The sequence below is a fragment of the Microcaecilia unicolor genome, chromosome 1, assembly GCF_901765095.1.
Source record: "Microcaecilia unicolor chromosome 1, aMicUni1.1, whole genome shotgun sequence".
NCBI classification, from domain to species: Eukaryota; Metazoa; Chordata; class Amphibia; order Gymnophiona; family Siphonopidae; genus Microcaecilia; species Microcaecilia unicolor.
The window spans coordinates 61,624,066-61,639,821 of record NC_044031.1 but is presented as its reverse complement, the minus strand read 5'-3'; the positions used below and the strand labels follow the sequence as shown (position 1 = coordinate 61,639,821).

At 41.4% G+C, this 15,756-nt stretch overlaps 1 protein-coding gene across 4 annotated transcripts in view; it reads right to left on the bottom strand.

Moving 5' to 3' along the window:
• Positions 1-13,272: 13,272 nt before the first annotated feature.
• Positions 13,273-15,756, bottom strand: part of CRHR2 (corticotropin releasing hormone receptor 2) — a 452,797-nt gene continuing 450,313 nt past the window's right edge. For all 4 annotated transcript variants that reach the window (XM_030197833.1, XM_030197850.1, XM_030197841.1 and 1 more), the window contains one exon: positions 13,273-14,353. In XM_030197833.1, coding sequence (XP_030053693.1) covers positions 14,213-14,353 — 141 coding nt within the window. In that variant the 3' untranslated portion in view covers positions 13,273-14,212. The remainder of the gene's footprint in view (positions 14,354-15,756) is intronic.

Genomic DNA, 15,756 nt, shown 5'->3' with positions numbered 1-15,756 from the left:
CCACATATGTTCAGCATCTGACGTCTTAAGTGTCCCCTTTCCTCAACTTATTTTCAGCATCACCCCTCTCTCTCTCCCTATCCTACCCTACCCCTTTTCCATCATTGCTCCTCTAAATCCCTGTTCCTATGCTTTCTTCATGCCCAGCTTCTCTTCTCTGTACCCTGTCTCTCTCCCTTTTCTCTTCCCTTCCTCCTGCACCCCTATCCTAGGTCCAGCATTTTTCCCCTTTTCTCTCTCTCCTATTCCCTCCCCCACAGTGCAGTATATCTCCCTCTTTCCCTCCATGGGTCTTGTGTCTCTCCTCCTGTGGTCACTTCCCTCCTCCTCCCCCACCCCAGATCTAGCATCTTTCCCCTCTCTTCCCCTCCACCAGTCTGGCCTCTCTGTGTCTCTCTTTCATCCCCATCTTAATAGCAGGTTAGCACATCTTCATGTCCCAAATTCCCCTCTCCCAATGGCCAGCACACCTCCATCTTCCAACTCCCCCCCACCAATGGCCAGCACACCTTCATCTCCCAATTCTCCCCTCCAATGGCCAGCATACCTCCATCTCCCAACTCCCCCCCAACAACAATGGCCAGCACATGTCCATCTTCCAACTTCCCCACTCCCAATGGCCAGCACACCTTCAACTCCCAACTTCCCCCCCATCCAAATGACCAGCACACTTCCATCTCTCAAGCCCCCCCCCCCCCCAATCTCAATGGCCAGTACACCTCCATCTCTCCCTAACCACACAAATGGGTTCTCACCCCCCCCCCCCAGAGTCCAGCACCCTTCTCCCCCCAAACCCTCCCCAGTGAGTCTACTCCATCTGTCACTTCCCCATGTCCTCCCATCCGGCCCAATCACTGGCAGCACCGTGGCTGTGACCATGGCAGACCACCCCTGCAACATTGGGATTTTTCCTGTAGGATGTCCTGCCTGTGCGGAAACAAGAAGTTGTGTCTTAGGAAGCAGGGCACTGCACAGGGAAAGCGCCGCTGGACTTGGAGAAAAAGGGGAGATGAAAAGGGAAGAGTTGGGAGACTGCTGAGCAAGAGATGACCGTGAAAGCAAGAAGCTCCTGCTGAATGCGAAGATTTGGTCTGATGTCGGGGTTGACAGCGTGGGGACTCTGGGAGCGTGAGCCCCTGTGCAGCCATATCAGTTGCCCATGCCTATGACCGGCCCTGGGTTTGATGATATTCAGCTGATTCTTTAACATTTCAGATCTCATCACCAGGCAGGCAACATACTTCCTGTCACATCTTGTCTAGCTGACAGAGGAGTGTCTGCATCCCTCAGAAGGAAGTCACCAATCACTACTACCTTCCACTTCTTAATTGTCTCTGATCCAGCATCTTTCAGGGTTTTGAGTTAAATATTTTCTGTTCCTGCCTCCTCCACTTCTACGGTTGCATATCAGTTCTTATCACACATTGCAGTAATAGACTAGTATGTTTATTGCATTGTCTGTTCAGCCTGCTTCCTTCTCCACTTCTTGGATTCCTCACTCATGACATGCCCCCTCCACCCCAAAAATAGCTCTTGATTAGCGCATGCTGGGACCCTTTTACAAAACCACAGGAGGGCTAACACAGGAAGGCTAACAGGAGGGCTAAATCGGCACTACTGCTGGAGTGGCACATGCACCTGGCGGTAATTATGAGTTTGACGCACGTCAAATCCCACAGCCACTATATTCACTGTGGGGGGTGGGAGTCCAGCAGTAATCAGCAGTGCAGCCATATTGGTGCATGCTGCATGGTTACCAAGAGGGTAGCGCGTGAGCCTTTACCGCTAAGTCAATGGCTGGCGGTAAGGGCTCAGGCCGTAAATAGGCGGGCACTAGTTTTAATTTTTGTGCACACTCATTTCCCAGGTCCATTAAAAAATGGCCTTTTCCCCAGCCATGATAAAAAGTGGCCCAGCATGCACCCAAAAGACACGCCCATATTACCGCAGGTCACATTTTACCGCAGCTTTGTAAAAGGACCCTGTTGACAGGCAAATTACTGCAAAAGCTAATGTGTGTTTCAGTAAGCCTTATTTTCTGCATTAAGTGTGTGTTAAGCTTAATGCAGTTTAGTAAAAGGGTTCCTTAGACTGGTATCACTATGCTATTAAGCAGTACTGAAGCTGGAGGTGAGTAGCCAGACTCATTATGAACTATAATTGCAGCCATTAAAAAAAAATAATTAACAATCATTTTCAGAAAGTATTTTTGATGAAGTACGACCATGTTGCAAAGAACAAGTATCAAAACAAAATACTTTCAGCATAGATAGGAAAATTAATTTTCAGAGTATGCAATTTATGATACAGAGGCATTATGTAGATATTAAATAAGGTCAGATGTGACTACAGAAACTCAGAGATGTAGTAAATAATTTCAATTATTGTGCCCTGCTGTGTTGCAGTTGGGAGTACTTTTTAAAAATTTCTCTGTCAATGTGTTATAAAGTATAGATCTGTTAATTATGTCTTTTTATTTCCTTGTTATCCTCTCCTGGCTGCTCTTTTGTTAATGCTATATTTATGATGTAGTCATGGAATAAAGGCCTTTCTATTTTTGCCTCTCTCTCTCGCTCTGTTAAATGGTATTATGTGAACTTTAGTGAATGGTGTTTTTGGAATATTTTATGATGTTCTTCTTACATTGTTCACTTTTCAGTACAAGACTTATTTTTCTTGGATGTATATTATTTAAATGCAAAAATAAAAATATTTTTTTTAAAAAAGGGTTGACTCTTGCTGGACCTCTTTCTTCACCTCATACCCAGTGGTTGCTGTCCCCATTCCTTTTCCTTGAATGTGAAATCAGCACGGGATACAAGGCTTCAGGTACTATAGACATTCTTAACAGAATAGCAGGTAGGTCAGAGGAGTAGCCTAATGGTTAGTGCAATAGACTGAGAGCTAAGGGACCCAGGTTCACATCCCACTTCTGCTTTATACTACCCCTCTCCTCAAGACCCTTCACTGGCTCCCTATCCGTTTTCGCATCCTGTTCAAACTTCTTCTACTAACCTATAAATGTATTCACTCTGCTGCTCCCCAGTATCTCTCCACACTCGTCCTTCCCTACACCCCTTCCCGTGCACTCCGCTCCATGGATAAATCCTTCTTATCTGTTCCCTTCTCCACTACTGCCAACTCCAGACTTCGCGCCTTCTATCTCGCTGCACCCTACGCCTGGAATAAACTCCTGAGCCCCTACGTCTTGCCCCATCCTTGGCCACCTTTAAATCTAGACTGAAAACCCACCTCTTTAACATTGCTTTTGACTCGTAACCACTTGTAACCACTCGCCTCCACCTACCCTCCTCTCTTCCTTCCCGTTCACATTAATTGATTTGATTTGCTTACTTTATTTATTTTTTGTCTATTAGATTGTAAGCTCTTTGAGCAGGGACTGTCTTTCTTCTATGTTTGTACAGCGCTGCGTATGCCTTGTAGCGCTATAGAAATGCTAAATAGTAGTAGTAGTAGTAGTAGTAATTGTGAGCCCTCTAGGGACAGGAGTAGCCTAGTGGTTAGGGTGGTGGACTCTGGTCTTGAGGAACTGAGTTTGATTCCCACTTCAGGCACAGGCAGCTCCTTGTGACTCTGGGCAAGTCACCTAATCCTCCATTGCCCCAGGTACGAATAAGTACCTATATATAATATGTAAGCCACATTGAGCCTGCCATGAGTGGGAAAGCGTGGGGTACAAATGTAACAAAACAAAAATATATAAGTCACCAGGCAAGCCTGAAAGCTATTGAAATGATGTACATTCAGGTACAGTAAGTAATTTTCTGTTCCTGCAGGGCTCACAACTTAAACGGAAAAAAAAAACTGAAGTGGGATTTGAAGCCTGGTCCCCTGAGTTTTAACCCATGACTCTACTGCTCTGCTTGGACATCTGTGTGGCCATTTTCTAAGATGGATGTTTTCTGTACTGTGATATAGACATCCATCTCCTTGCTTTCTCCCATTCATAATTTGTTCCTTTCAGTTTGTAAAATGGATGTTCTTGCTGGATGTTTACAGTACATGGACATTTATCTCACATGCATTTTAGAACAGGCTGTGTCCTGCTGTAAAATACATGTGAGATGACATCCATTTGTGACATACTGACTTGCATTCCCGTATTCTCAGTTGGATGACCTTTCTAAAATGCCCTTCTACCTGTGAATGAATGGCACCTTTGATGTACACAAGTGGCATGTACCTCTATGTGCCAGTTTACAGAACTGCCTTGCTTGCCATACACTTAGGTGCTCATTTTCAAAGCACCCAGACTTACCAAATTGCCTAGTAACCTATGTAAGTCTAAGTGCTCTGAAAATGAACCTCTCCACATGAGCCATAGTTTGCCATAAACTCCCATCATAGATGATTCTGGACCACGGCCAGGGTCAACCTAGCAGCCATACAGCAGAAAACCACCAGTTGCTCTTCATCCTTTTGGAGTCTCGGTGTAGGACGATTTAGTAAGAACACAATTGGGACGTAGAAATCTCCTTTCCCAACGTTAGTGATAAACATCTCCACTTGGTTCTAACAGAGCTTTAATCACTTCACTTTCCCACCATATATGGAAAATTAGTCTTTATTTCCACATCCCCTCCAACAATACTCACTGACAGAGGCACTCATGTTCTTATCCCATTGTTAGGGAACTCCCTTGCCCCTGCCAGTTCTGGCGTCACCAATATAACCCACACTTTAATCATTGTCTATCTTCCTCAGTCTCTTCAGCCCCCCAGCCACTCTACAACACTCATACTTCCCTTCAGTCATACAAAACCTTTCGTGTCTCCTCCTCCCTCTCCCTCCCACATTTCCTTTCTGGCATCCTCCATGCACAAAGCAGGCATTTGAGACTTTAAAACCTGTACCCTCTTGGCCCCTTCTTATCCACATTTTTCTTTCCTGTTCTCTGTGTTTTCACCTCCCTCCCTCCCTTTCTATTTTCACCCTGTTTCACACACAATCATCAATTGTTTTTTTAGGTTCATTTCATTTTTTTTTCTGTTAATTTGCTCAGTTCTCTCCGTTTTCAGTCATATTCTTGGGATCCTACTACTACTACTATAAATCACTTCTATAGCGCTACCAGTCGTGCGCAGCGCTTTACAATTGAACATGAAGTATGACACTCCCTGCTCAAAAGAGCCCACAATCTAAATCAGGACAAACAGACAGGATCAATAAGGATAAGGGAAGGACAGACAGAAGGTTCTTGTTCTCTAGTAGGTGATGCAAATGTGTTTTTTTTTCATTTACACCCCATGCTTTCTCACTCATGGCAGGCTCAATGCAGCTTACATGGGGCAATGGAGAGTTAAGTGACTTGCCCAGAGTCACAAGGCGCTGCATGTGCTGGGAATCAAACTCAGTTCCTCAGTTCCCCAGGACCAAAGTCCACCACCCTAACCACTAGGCCACTCCTCCACTCCACTTTTCATCTTTGGTCACTTCTCACCATTTTGAAGTTTCCTTTTGTGGTGGCTTTTGGGTGGTACCTGCTTCTGGGAGCCCAGTTAAACCCGCCTTGCTCAAGAGGTTTGTTGCCACTTCCACTGTATGCAGCCAGTTTGCAATTCTATCAATTGTGAATTATAATAGAAAGGGAAAGACCCATTTGTACCTAATGTTTCCTGGTGATGTTTTGGAATTCCTGCGTGTTGAGGGGCATATATTTCCAGGAGTCATAATCTTCTTCTTAATTATATATTCATGAAAACAAAACCACTGTGTGTCTGGATATATTGTTTCTCCTCAGTCCTAGAGCTCGATATGCTCTCTCTGCTTAAATATTTAGGGACCCATTAGTATGGCTTGCTGCTTCTAAAATGACTGTTCAGGCCTGTTTCACCACATCTGCATATTCCGAAGACTCTGAAAGGCCCAGAGCCTAATTGCAGTGGTGGGAAATGTTCTACAGGTCATTGAGTTTATCCCACAGCTCTCCATTTGTTCTCTCAGGATCCCCTATTTGTTGTTGTGGTACGGTCATTGCTTCCCTTGGGTCCTCTTCAACTTCCTCCACTCTGTGGCCTAATTTAGCAACCTCCAATCTGATCTCCTCAAAAAGAGACACCAATTCACCTCTTACCATTGCAACATCGCTTTTCACATAAGCAAACCAGTCTTTCAATTCCCTTTCTTTCAGCATTTCTTCTAGATACATTTTTGTCTGTTGTATCAGCCATGTGCCACTGCTTTTGTAATTGGCTTGGCCCGTCCCGCTTCTGAGCCACGGTTTTTCTGAGCTGTCATTTCACGTTTTCCACTGTTTTTTTGGAGCTATGTGCCATCAGAACGATTCTAGGAACTCGCTACTTTTTCACTAGGATTATGCTTTCTATAAGCCAGAGCTCTGTAGCCATTCGGGTGTCTGACATATCTTCCTCCTTCATTAAAAAGAATTTTGAGCTCTCTAGGTTTCTTTGTACCAATTTTGTTCCCTTCCCCATCCATTATATGCAAATCTCTTTCATAAGTACATAAGTATTGCCACACTGGGAAAGACCAAAGGTCCATCAAGCTCAGCATCCTGTGTCCAACAGTGGCCAATCCAGGTCACAAATACCTGGCAAGATCCCAAAAAAGGACAAAACATTTTATACTGCTTATCCCAGAAATAGTGGACGTTCCCCAAGTCCATTTAATAACAATCTATGGACTTTTCCTTTAGGAACCCATCCATACCTTTTTTAAACTCCGCTAAGCTAACCGCCTTTACCACATTCTCTGGCAACGAATTCCAGAGTTTAATTACACGTTGAGTGAAGAAAAACTTTCTCTGATTCATTTTAAATTTACTACATTGTAGCTTCATCGCATACCCCCTAGTCCTAGTATTTTTGGAAAGCGTAAACAGACGCTTCACATCTACCCGTTCAGCTCCACTCATTATTTTATACACCTCTATCATATCTCCCCTCAGCCACCTTTTCTCCAAGTTGAAGAGCCCTAGCTGCTTTAGCCTTTCCTCATAGGGAAGTCGTCCCATCCCCTTTATCATTTACGTCACCCTTCTCTGCACCTTTTCTATTTCCATTATATCTTTTTTGAGATGTGGTGACCAGAATTGAACACAATATTTGAGGTGCGGTCGCACCATGGAGCGATACAAAGGCATTATAACATCCTAATTTTTGTTTTCCATTCCTTTCCTAATAATACCTAACATTCTATTTGCTTTCTTAGCCGCAGCAGCACACTGAGCAGAAGGTTTCAACGTATCATAATCGATGACACCCAGATCCCTTTCTTGGTCCGTGACGCCAAACGTAGAACCTTGCATGATGTAGCTATAATTCGGGTTCCTCTTTCCCCACATGAATCACTTTGCACTTGCTCACATTAAACGTCATCTGCCATTTAGACGCCCAGTCTCCCAGTCTCGTAAGGTCCTCTTGTAATTTTTCACAATCCTCCCGCAATTTAACGACTTTGAATAACTTTGTGTCATCAGCAAATTTAATTACCTCACTAGTTACTCCCAGTTCTAGGTCATTTATAAATATGTTAAAAAGCAGCGGTCCCAGCACAGACCCCTGGGGAACCCCACTAACTACCCTTCTCCATTGAGAATACTGACCATTTAATTTAACCCTACTCTCTGTTTTCTATCTTTTAACCAGTTTTTAATCCACAATAGAACACTACCTCCTATCCCACGACTATCCAATTTCCTCTGGAGTCTTTCATGAGGTACTTTGTCAAACGCCTTCTGAAAATCCAGATACACAATATCAACCAGCTCACCTTTATCCACATGTTTGTTCACCCCTTCAAAGAAATGTTGTAGATTGATGAGGCAAGATTTCCCTTCACTATATCCATGTTGACTTTGTCTCATTAATCCATGCTTTTGAATATGCTCTGTAATTTTGTTCTTAATAATAGTCTCTGCTATTTTGTCCGGCACCGACGTCAGACTCGCCGGTCTATAATTTCCCGGATCTCCTCTGAAACCTTTTTTAAAAATTGGCATTACATTGGCCACCCTCCAATCTTCCAGTACCACACTCGATATTAAGGATAAATTGCATATTACTAACAATAGCTCCGTAAGCTCATTCTTCAGTTCTATCAGTACTCTGGGATGAATACCATCCGGTCCAGGAGATTTGCTACTCTTCAGTTTGTAGAACTGCCCCATTACATCCTCCAGGTTTACAGAGAATTCATTAAGTTTCTCCAACTTATCAGCTTTGAATACCATTTCCGGCACTGGTATCCCACACAAATCTTCCTCGGTGAAGACCTAAGCAAAGAATTAATTTAATCTTCCCCCCTACAGCTTTGTCTTCCCTGATCGCCCCTTTTACTCCTCGGTCATCTAACCGATTCTTTTGCCAGCTTCCTGCTTTTAACATACCTAAAAAAAAAAATTACTACATGTTTTTGCCTCCAACACAATGTTTTTTTCAAAGTCCCTCTTAGCCTTCCTTATCAGCGCTTTGCATTTGACTTGCCATTCCTTATGCTGTTTCTTTTTATTTTCAGTCGGTTTCTTCTTCCATTTTCTGAAGGATTTTCTTTTAGCTCTAATAGCTTCCTTCACCTCACTTTTTAACCATGCCGGCTGTCATTTGGTCTTCCATACTTTTTAATACGCGGAATATATTTGGCCTGGGCTTCCAGGATGGTGTTTTTGAACAGCATCCATGCCTGATGTAAATTTTTGACCCTCGCAGTCACTCCTCTAAGTTTTTTTTCACAGTTCTATTAATTTTATCATAGTCTTCTTTTTTAAAGTTAAACGCTAACGTATTTCATTTCCTATGTATACTTACTTCAAAGCTAATATCAAATCCGATCATATTATGATCACTGTTATCAAGCGGCCCCAGCACCATTACCTCCCGCATCAGATCATGCACTCCACTAAGGACTAGGTCCAGAATTTTTTCTTCTCTCGTCAGCTCCTGTACCAGCTTCTCCATAAAGCTGTCCTTGATTGCATCAAGGAATTTTACCTCCCTAGCGTGCCCCAATGTTACATTTACCTAGTCAATATCGGGATAACTGAAATCACCCATTATTATTGTGTTGCCCAGTTTGTTTGCGTCCCTAATTTCCTTTAACATTTCTGCATCTGTCTGTTCATCCTGGCCAGGCAGACGGTAGTACACTCCTATCATTATCCTTTTTCCCTTTACACATGGAATTTCAATCCACAGTGATTCCAAGAAGTGTTTTGTTTCCTGCAGAATTTTCAATCTATTTGATTCAAGACTCTCCTTAATATACAATGCTACCCCTCCACCAATTCGATCCACCCTTTCACTACGATATAATTTGTAACCCAGTATGACAGTGTCCCACTGGTTATCCTCCTTCAACCAGGTCTCAGAGATGCCTACTATATTTAATTTTTTCATTTAGTGTAATATATTCTAACTCTCCCATCTTATTTCTTAGGCTCCTGGCATTCGCATATAGACATTTCAAACTATGCTTGTTGTTCCTATTTACATGATGCTTAGTACTTGACAGTATTAATTTGCAATCTTTTGTCTGATTTTTATTTTTATTTAAGGACACCTGATCTACTACAGTCTGTTTTGCAACCTCACTATCAGGATACCCTATCTTCCCTGTTTTGGTGATATCTTTGAAAGATACCTTCTCCCGAACCATGCGCTTTTGAGCGACTCTCAGCCTTCCCCCCTATTCATTGTGGATATCCTGAAAACCTGATTTGCAAGGGGCACTTCATGACCTGACTTGGGAAACGCTGCCGTATAGCATTTACACAATTTTTTTTTGCATTGTCCCCAGATAATACGAATGTGGCATCCCGGTTACAGACAATTTTTGAGACTGTTACAGATTGGCTATGCCAGAATAAGTTGCACATAAATATTTATAAAACTGAGGTAATGTGGTTTGTTGCAGATTCTGCTACTAAAACAGTAGCAGAATCTGCAACAACCCACATTACCTCAGTTTTATAAACACATATCTTTGTTGAGCATTGGTCGAGGAGTAAGACCCTTCAGTCAGCTAACAAGCTGTTATTGATGGTTCCCACCAGATCATTTGCAGGACCGAAACCATAGAAGTCTGTCCAGCATCGGCCTCAGGTCCTCCATGCTGGATTTGGCTAATCTTTCAGTCTTTTGCCATTTGCAGGCACAGACCATAGAAGTCTGTCTGGCGTGTTATTATCATTTACTGGCATTAAGAGACAAATAATGTATCTAATGTACCTTAACACATTAACTAATTAAAGCACAGTAGTAAGAAGGTCCAGGAGTATTTCTTTACTTTGATAAAGGACCTGGGAGAAGCGTAACAACAGGGAGCCGAGTGTGGCACACCATACATGATGCTGAGTCCAGGGATGTATTGTTTCCTTTCCTTGCCACCCAGGGAAAGAAGGTCCACACCTGTGCTTAATTATACCTGCTATCACACAAAAGTGAAATAACAAAAGGATAAAGAGAAGAGACATATGGGAAGATAATAAGGGAGAGAGGCATATGGGCAAGAAGAAACACACAATGGAAGAAATACCAGGGTAAATAAGTACAGAATGGGGAGTCTAATGAGCTGAGCGGGAAAAAGCATAGTGGAATATCTTTAAAAATAAAAGTAGTGGTATGAGCAAAGTAGGGGGTTGAGGAAGAAAAGGGGGATCAGGCACTTAGAGGTTAAAAAAATCATTTTTCACTCATTTGTAATATACTGAGTACAAAATGATATTGAAGCATGGCTGCCACCAAAACCAGACTTGAATTTCTGAACTTTCTTTATGTTAAAACTATGTTAGTTTAATACATTTTTTGAAAATACATTACATTTCCTGAAGTCTTTTCTTTTATGCAAAAAGTAGTATTTACTACATATTAATCTAACACAATACCATATTCGCATATTTAAAATCTTTCTTTACATAAAATGTGTTTAAAATACATTTATATTTTTCCAATTACCACACCACCAAAGAAGAGTTTTGTTTAAATTAAAACCATAATGTTTAAACAGGTTCAGATGAAGAATGAGTCTTTCACAGCCACGTAATTAATGTAGTACATCCATGTTAATCTACAAATATTACAAATGACGAAAATGAGAATACAGTGTTTGAGAGAACCTGTTTATCCAAGAGACCAAACATACTACATTCCTGAGAGAAATAGACAGCTTTATTCAATCAACGAAACTTGCTACTGTTCTTGTAGATACAGCAGCCAAGAGCACTTCAGAAGTCCAGGTCAATCAGGAGAATCTGGATCAGTGAGATGACTGAAATTAGTGTAGTGCTTTACGAGCTACTTCCATAAGTCTCTTAATGACCAATAGATACATGCCTCTGGTATAGCATGAAAATAAAACTGCTGATCAAGACTCATTTGGCAATAAAAGTAAATCTTGGGTACAATAGATATAAATTCCTTTTTTCATAAATATTTGTTACTACTTTTTAAATATCATTTTTAGTTTTACAACCTAGTCTTTTATTCATGAGTTCTCACAAGTAGAGTCTATATTCCAGCCATTGTAGCACCAGATCTTTGTCAAGAGGCCACAGGCCATGGACCCCATATGTGCTTCTAAATAGGGTGCTGGCATTTGATCATTTCTTACCCCAGTGTTTTCTTTGTTCTAAGACACCGCTATTAATATCATGCAGCTTTATTTTACATTTTTCTAGTTATTTGTTAAAGGTACTGGACTGACACACCCAGGAATTAACATTTTCCATACCTTCATGGAACAAGTACCACAAAGAAATAAAAGGGGTCACCACATTAGTCTGGTGTACCAAAAATGTCATTAGGGGGTTGCACCTTATAGACTAACCAATTTATTGGGCGTGACCAGAGTCCACTTCATCAGATGCATGAAGTAAAGTTAAGGAGGTGGGTAACCACACATGAAGATGTATGAGGGAGGCAACTGAACTAAACTGCTATTACCACTCCCTTTCCATACCCTGCCCTGTACTTTTCAATACATTGTATCCCACCCAGTGGTGCAGCCAGATGTGCCAATTTGGGTGGGCCTCAGTCCAAAGTAGGCAGGCACACACTATTTCCCCGATCCCCATGACCCCAAATACAATAAATATCTGAGCTGATGAGGATCCCTAAGCCCCACCAGCTGAAGAGGTCCTGCTCTGGTGGCCCAGAATGTTCCCGTACTCGTTGCAGCCCGTGGCATTCTTCATGGACCACTGCCATGCCAGCTGACCTCCATCCTGCTTATGTGCTGGGGGGGCGGGGGACGGTGAGCTGGCACAGCAGCGGCCCATAGAGAGTGCCACTAGCTGTGAGTACGAGAACATTCTGGGACCCTGGAGCAGGGCTTCTTCAGCTTCTGGGGCTCCCTGCCACCTTAACAAGGGTTCATAATTTTGGGTGGGCATGAGCCCAAAGTTGGTGGGTCCAGGCCTATGCGGCCCCACCCCTGGGTCTGCCACAGATCCCACCCCACATCCACGCATCTTCATGTATATTCACCCACCTCCTGAATGTCACTTCATGCATCTGATGAAATGGACTCTGGTCCTTGAAAGCTTATGCCCTAATAAATGTGTTAGTCTATATGGTGTCACCTACCTCTACCACTTTTTTTCTAACCACAAAACAATGACACTCCAAGTTTCCCCTTGTTGTTCTGTCAATGCTTTGCCTTTCCTTGAGAGAGTAATTCTGTTCTTTATGATTTTCCATGTCTGACTCCCCTGCAAAGATTGTCAGGAAGTGTGCCAAATAGTTCTAAATTCTGAGGGTGTTGCCTACAATTGCTGATTTTTTTCATGAGTTGACTTTATTAAAAGCATTAGTCTGGCCAGTTATTAGAACTTTAAATAGTACTAATGTTTTGTTTGAAGCTGTTGTTGAGAATTAAAAAAAATATATAAAGAGCTATTTCATATTCATAAGAGGACTAAATATGCATATTTCTTTCTACCACAGCTTCAGAAAGCTTTGGATGCAGAAAGGCACTCCATGGATTTGCTTTGATGTGGATTACATGTATCAGTGGTTCTAAGTGGCTGAAGGCTTTATGCTCTACGAACGTAAGAGATCCTCCTGACATTGGATGATATTTACAACCCAGTCAAATCCACAAACACCTTAAAGATCTATTCTGGGTTTGACTGACCCCTAGTGGTATGCTACAATGCAACTGCAATACCATCTATTCCAGGGGTGGGCAAGCTCGGTTCATGAGGGCCACAACCCAGTTTTTTTAGGATTTCCCCCAATGAATAGGCATGAGAACTATTTGCAAACAATGGAGGCAGTGCATACAAATAGATCTCATGCATATTTATTAGGGAAATCCTGAAAAATTGGGTTGCAACCCTCGAGGACTGAGGTTGTCCACCCCCTGATCTATTCAACTGAGCAGTCACAACCATTTGCAAAGCCATATCATTCTAGGATTGCCAAAGGCCTATATACACATGAAACCAATATCTATATGCTAAGCACGCTACACTGAATTTTTCAGTCTTTCCTGAACAAAAGCACTCTCATAAGAATGTCAATGACATCATATTTTGTAATATAAATATACTATGTACATGTAAATAGTTTTAAACAAATGAAAATCTAAAAGAAAGAAAAACAATATTCAAGATGGCATTTCCAGTGCTTAACCAAAACACGGAAGAGAAATTTCTATACAACATTTAGGATACTGCTTATGACGCCAAGAAATGTTTGCACAACTTCCCTTTTGAATATAATCTAAGCATTGAACATATACATCTTTGCATGTCCTTTCATTGGAGAAAAGCAATCAAAATATTCGGAGACTGATTATAGGGTACTGAAACCAAAAGGTAAAACACTACAGGAAAGGCAATTTAGGAGACATGAGCATACCACACAGCCCCCTTCCAAATCTGTATGAAAAGCCCTTATCTTTTCAAACTAGTGGATTATCTGAAGAATACAATGAATGTCAATAATATCCTCAGACCAAAAGCATGGAATAAACACAGGCAATTTGTTCAAAACAATCTTTTCAAGCTTAATAGTGAAAGAGAAGCAATTATTTCCTGAACTTGGTGGTCTAATGGGTTTGTGCTTGCCATACTTGTAATTTGACTTTGGATCTTCTAGCAGGGGGTCTAGCATGTGGATCGCCGCTGCATCACGTGGAAATGAGAAAATATTCAGAAACGCGCAAGGTCACTTCACAGTGCAAGAGCAGAAGGCATGGCAAAAGCTTTGAAGGTCGAAGGCTGAGCCTGGGGTCAAACTGCTGCTGTCTGTTTGATACTGTGAAAGCTGATTCTCGTCGGGGATGTTGGGATGGACATCGCCCTTGCCACACGTACTCGAAGGGAATGGTGATCTTGCCAGCGATGCCATCGCTTCCTTGCGGCGGATCTCACCTGATTAAAAAACAGGAAGGAAGATGAATGCTTGGCAGAGCCAGAGTGTAAAGTAAATGTGCTGATCTTAAAACACAATAGGAGGCAAATAAAAGATTACAGCCTCACCATATAAGTATACTAACAGAATATATGCCATTGAACTAAATGGAAGAAAACACTGATTACATATGACTACAGTATGCATGTATAGATACTTACTCTTTCTGAATGGATTTTGTTTTTCTGTTACTGCTTAAAAGTTGGAATTAAATGAGCTATGCAGAACATTTTGGGGACAATTTCAAAAGTAATTTATCCATATAAACACCAATTTAGCCAACTAAAAAAAGCAATCTGAAAACTGTTCCATCTAAAAGTACACCACAACTTTTGCTGCATAAGGAAAACGTGTTCTGAGGGAGAAGGTTTATAACAGGAAAAAAGATAATGTGTATAGATTGCAAATTCAGATCTGTGTCCATGGTTGTCTAAGGGAAATATATTATCCATAAAAGAAATAGGGGGAAATGACTGTAGATACTGTGTCCCCCTGGACAATTTTAAGAGTGAAAATACACTAGTACATTTCAATTTGAGAACTGATGTGACACAGGTAAAAATTATTTGTAGACTTTGCAACAATATGGGCAGTTTATCAAACCCTAATAGTATATAAATGCTTGGCTATTATTGGTTCCTGGATGGTGACGCACAAGCTTAAATTAAGTGTTGAAAAGATAACATATTTGCTGGCTTATTATAACCTTATTTACTTAAGTGGCACTATAAATGTTTAAAAGACTTCAGACAATTCAAAATACCTGGTCTGTTTGATTTTTGCTCTGAACAAACATGATAGTATCTCAGGTTTTTATCTAAGATTACACTGGCTTCCTATAGAAGCCAAGGTTCTATTTAAGTTCTCATGCCTCTTGCTTAAGGTTTTAAATGATGTTCGCCTGTTTCAATTTCAATTTGTTATTCTTTCTAGAAATAGATGAACTATTAATAATTCATCTTTTCTCTTTACTTCTGTTAGAGGTAGGAAGAGATTCAAGATACATGAGATGTTGCTGGCTTATCAGGCTCCTAAAATTTGGCAAGCATCTTTACTACTTAGGAAATGTGTTTTGAGCTAAAATCTTCTTATACTATATTATATCATTGTTGTATTGTATTCTCTGTAATTCCCAGGGGTATGTCCTGGTACCTTGGATTGTGAACTGCTTAGAATGTTCTTTATTAATTTATGTATTGCATTTATACCCCACATTTTCCCATCTATTGGTAGTTTCAATGTGGCTTACAGCAGAATTAATAGAGCACAGGTTAAATATTAGAGGCTGTGTGGTGTGATCAGAAAGGATCAGTCAGAGTAGTCCGTGTAAGATCAGTTCAGTATGTGGATAAGGAGTGCGGGT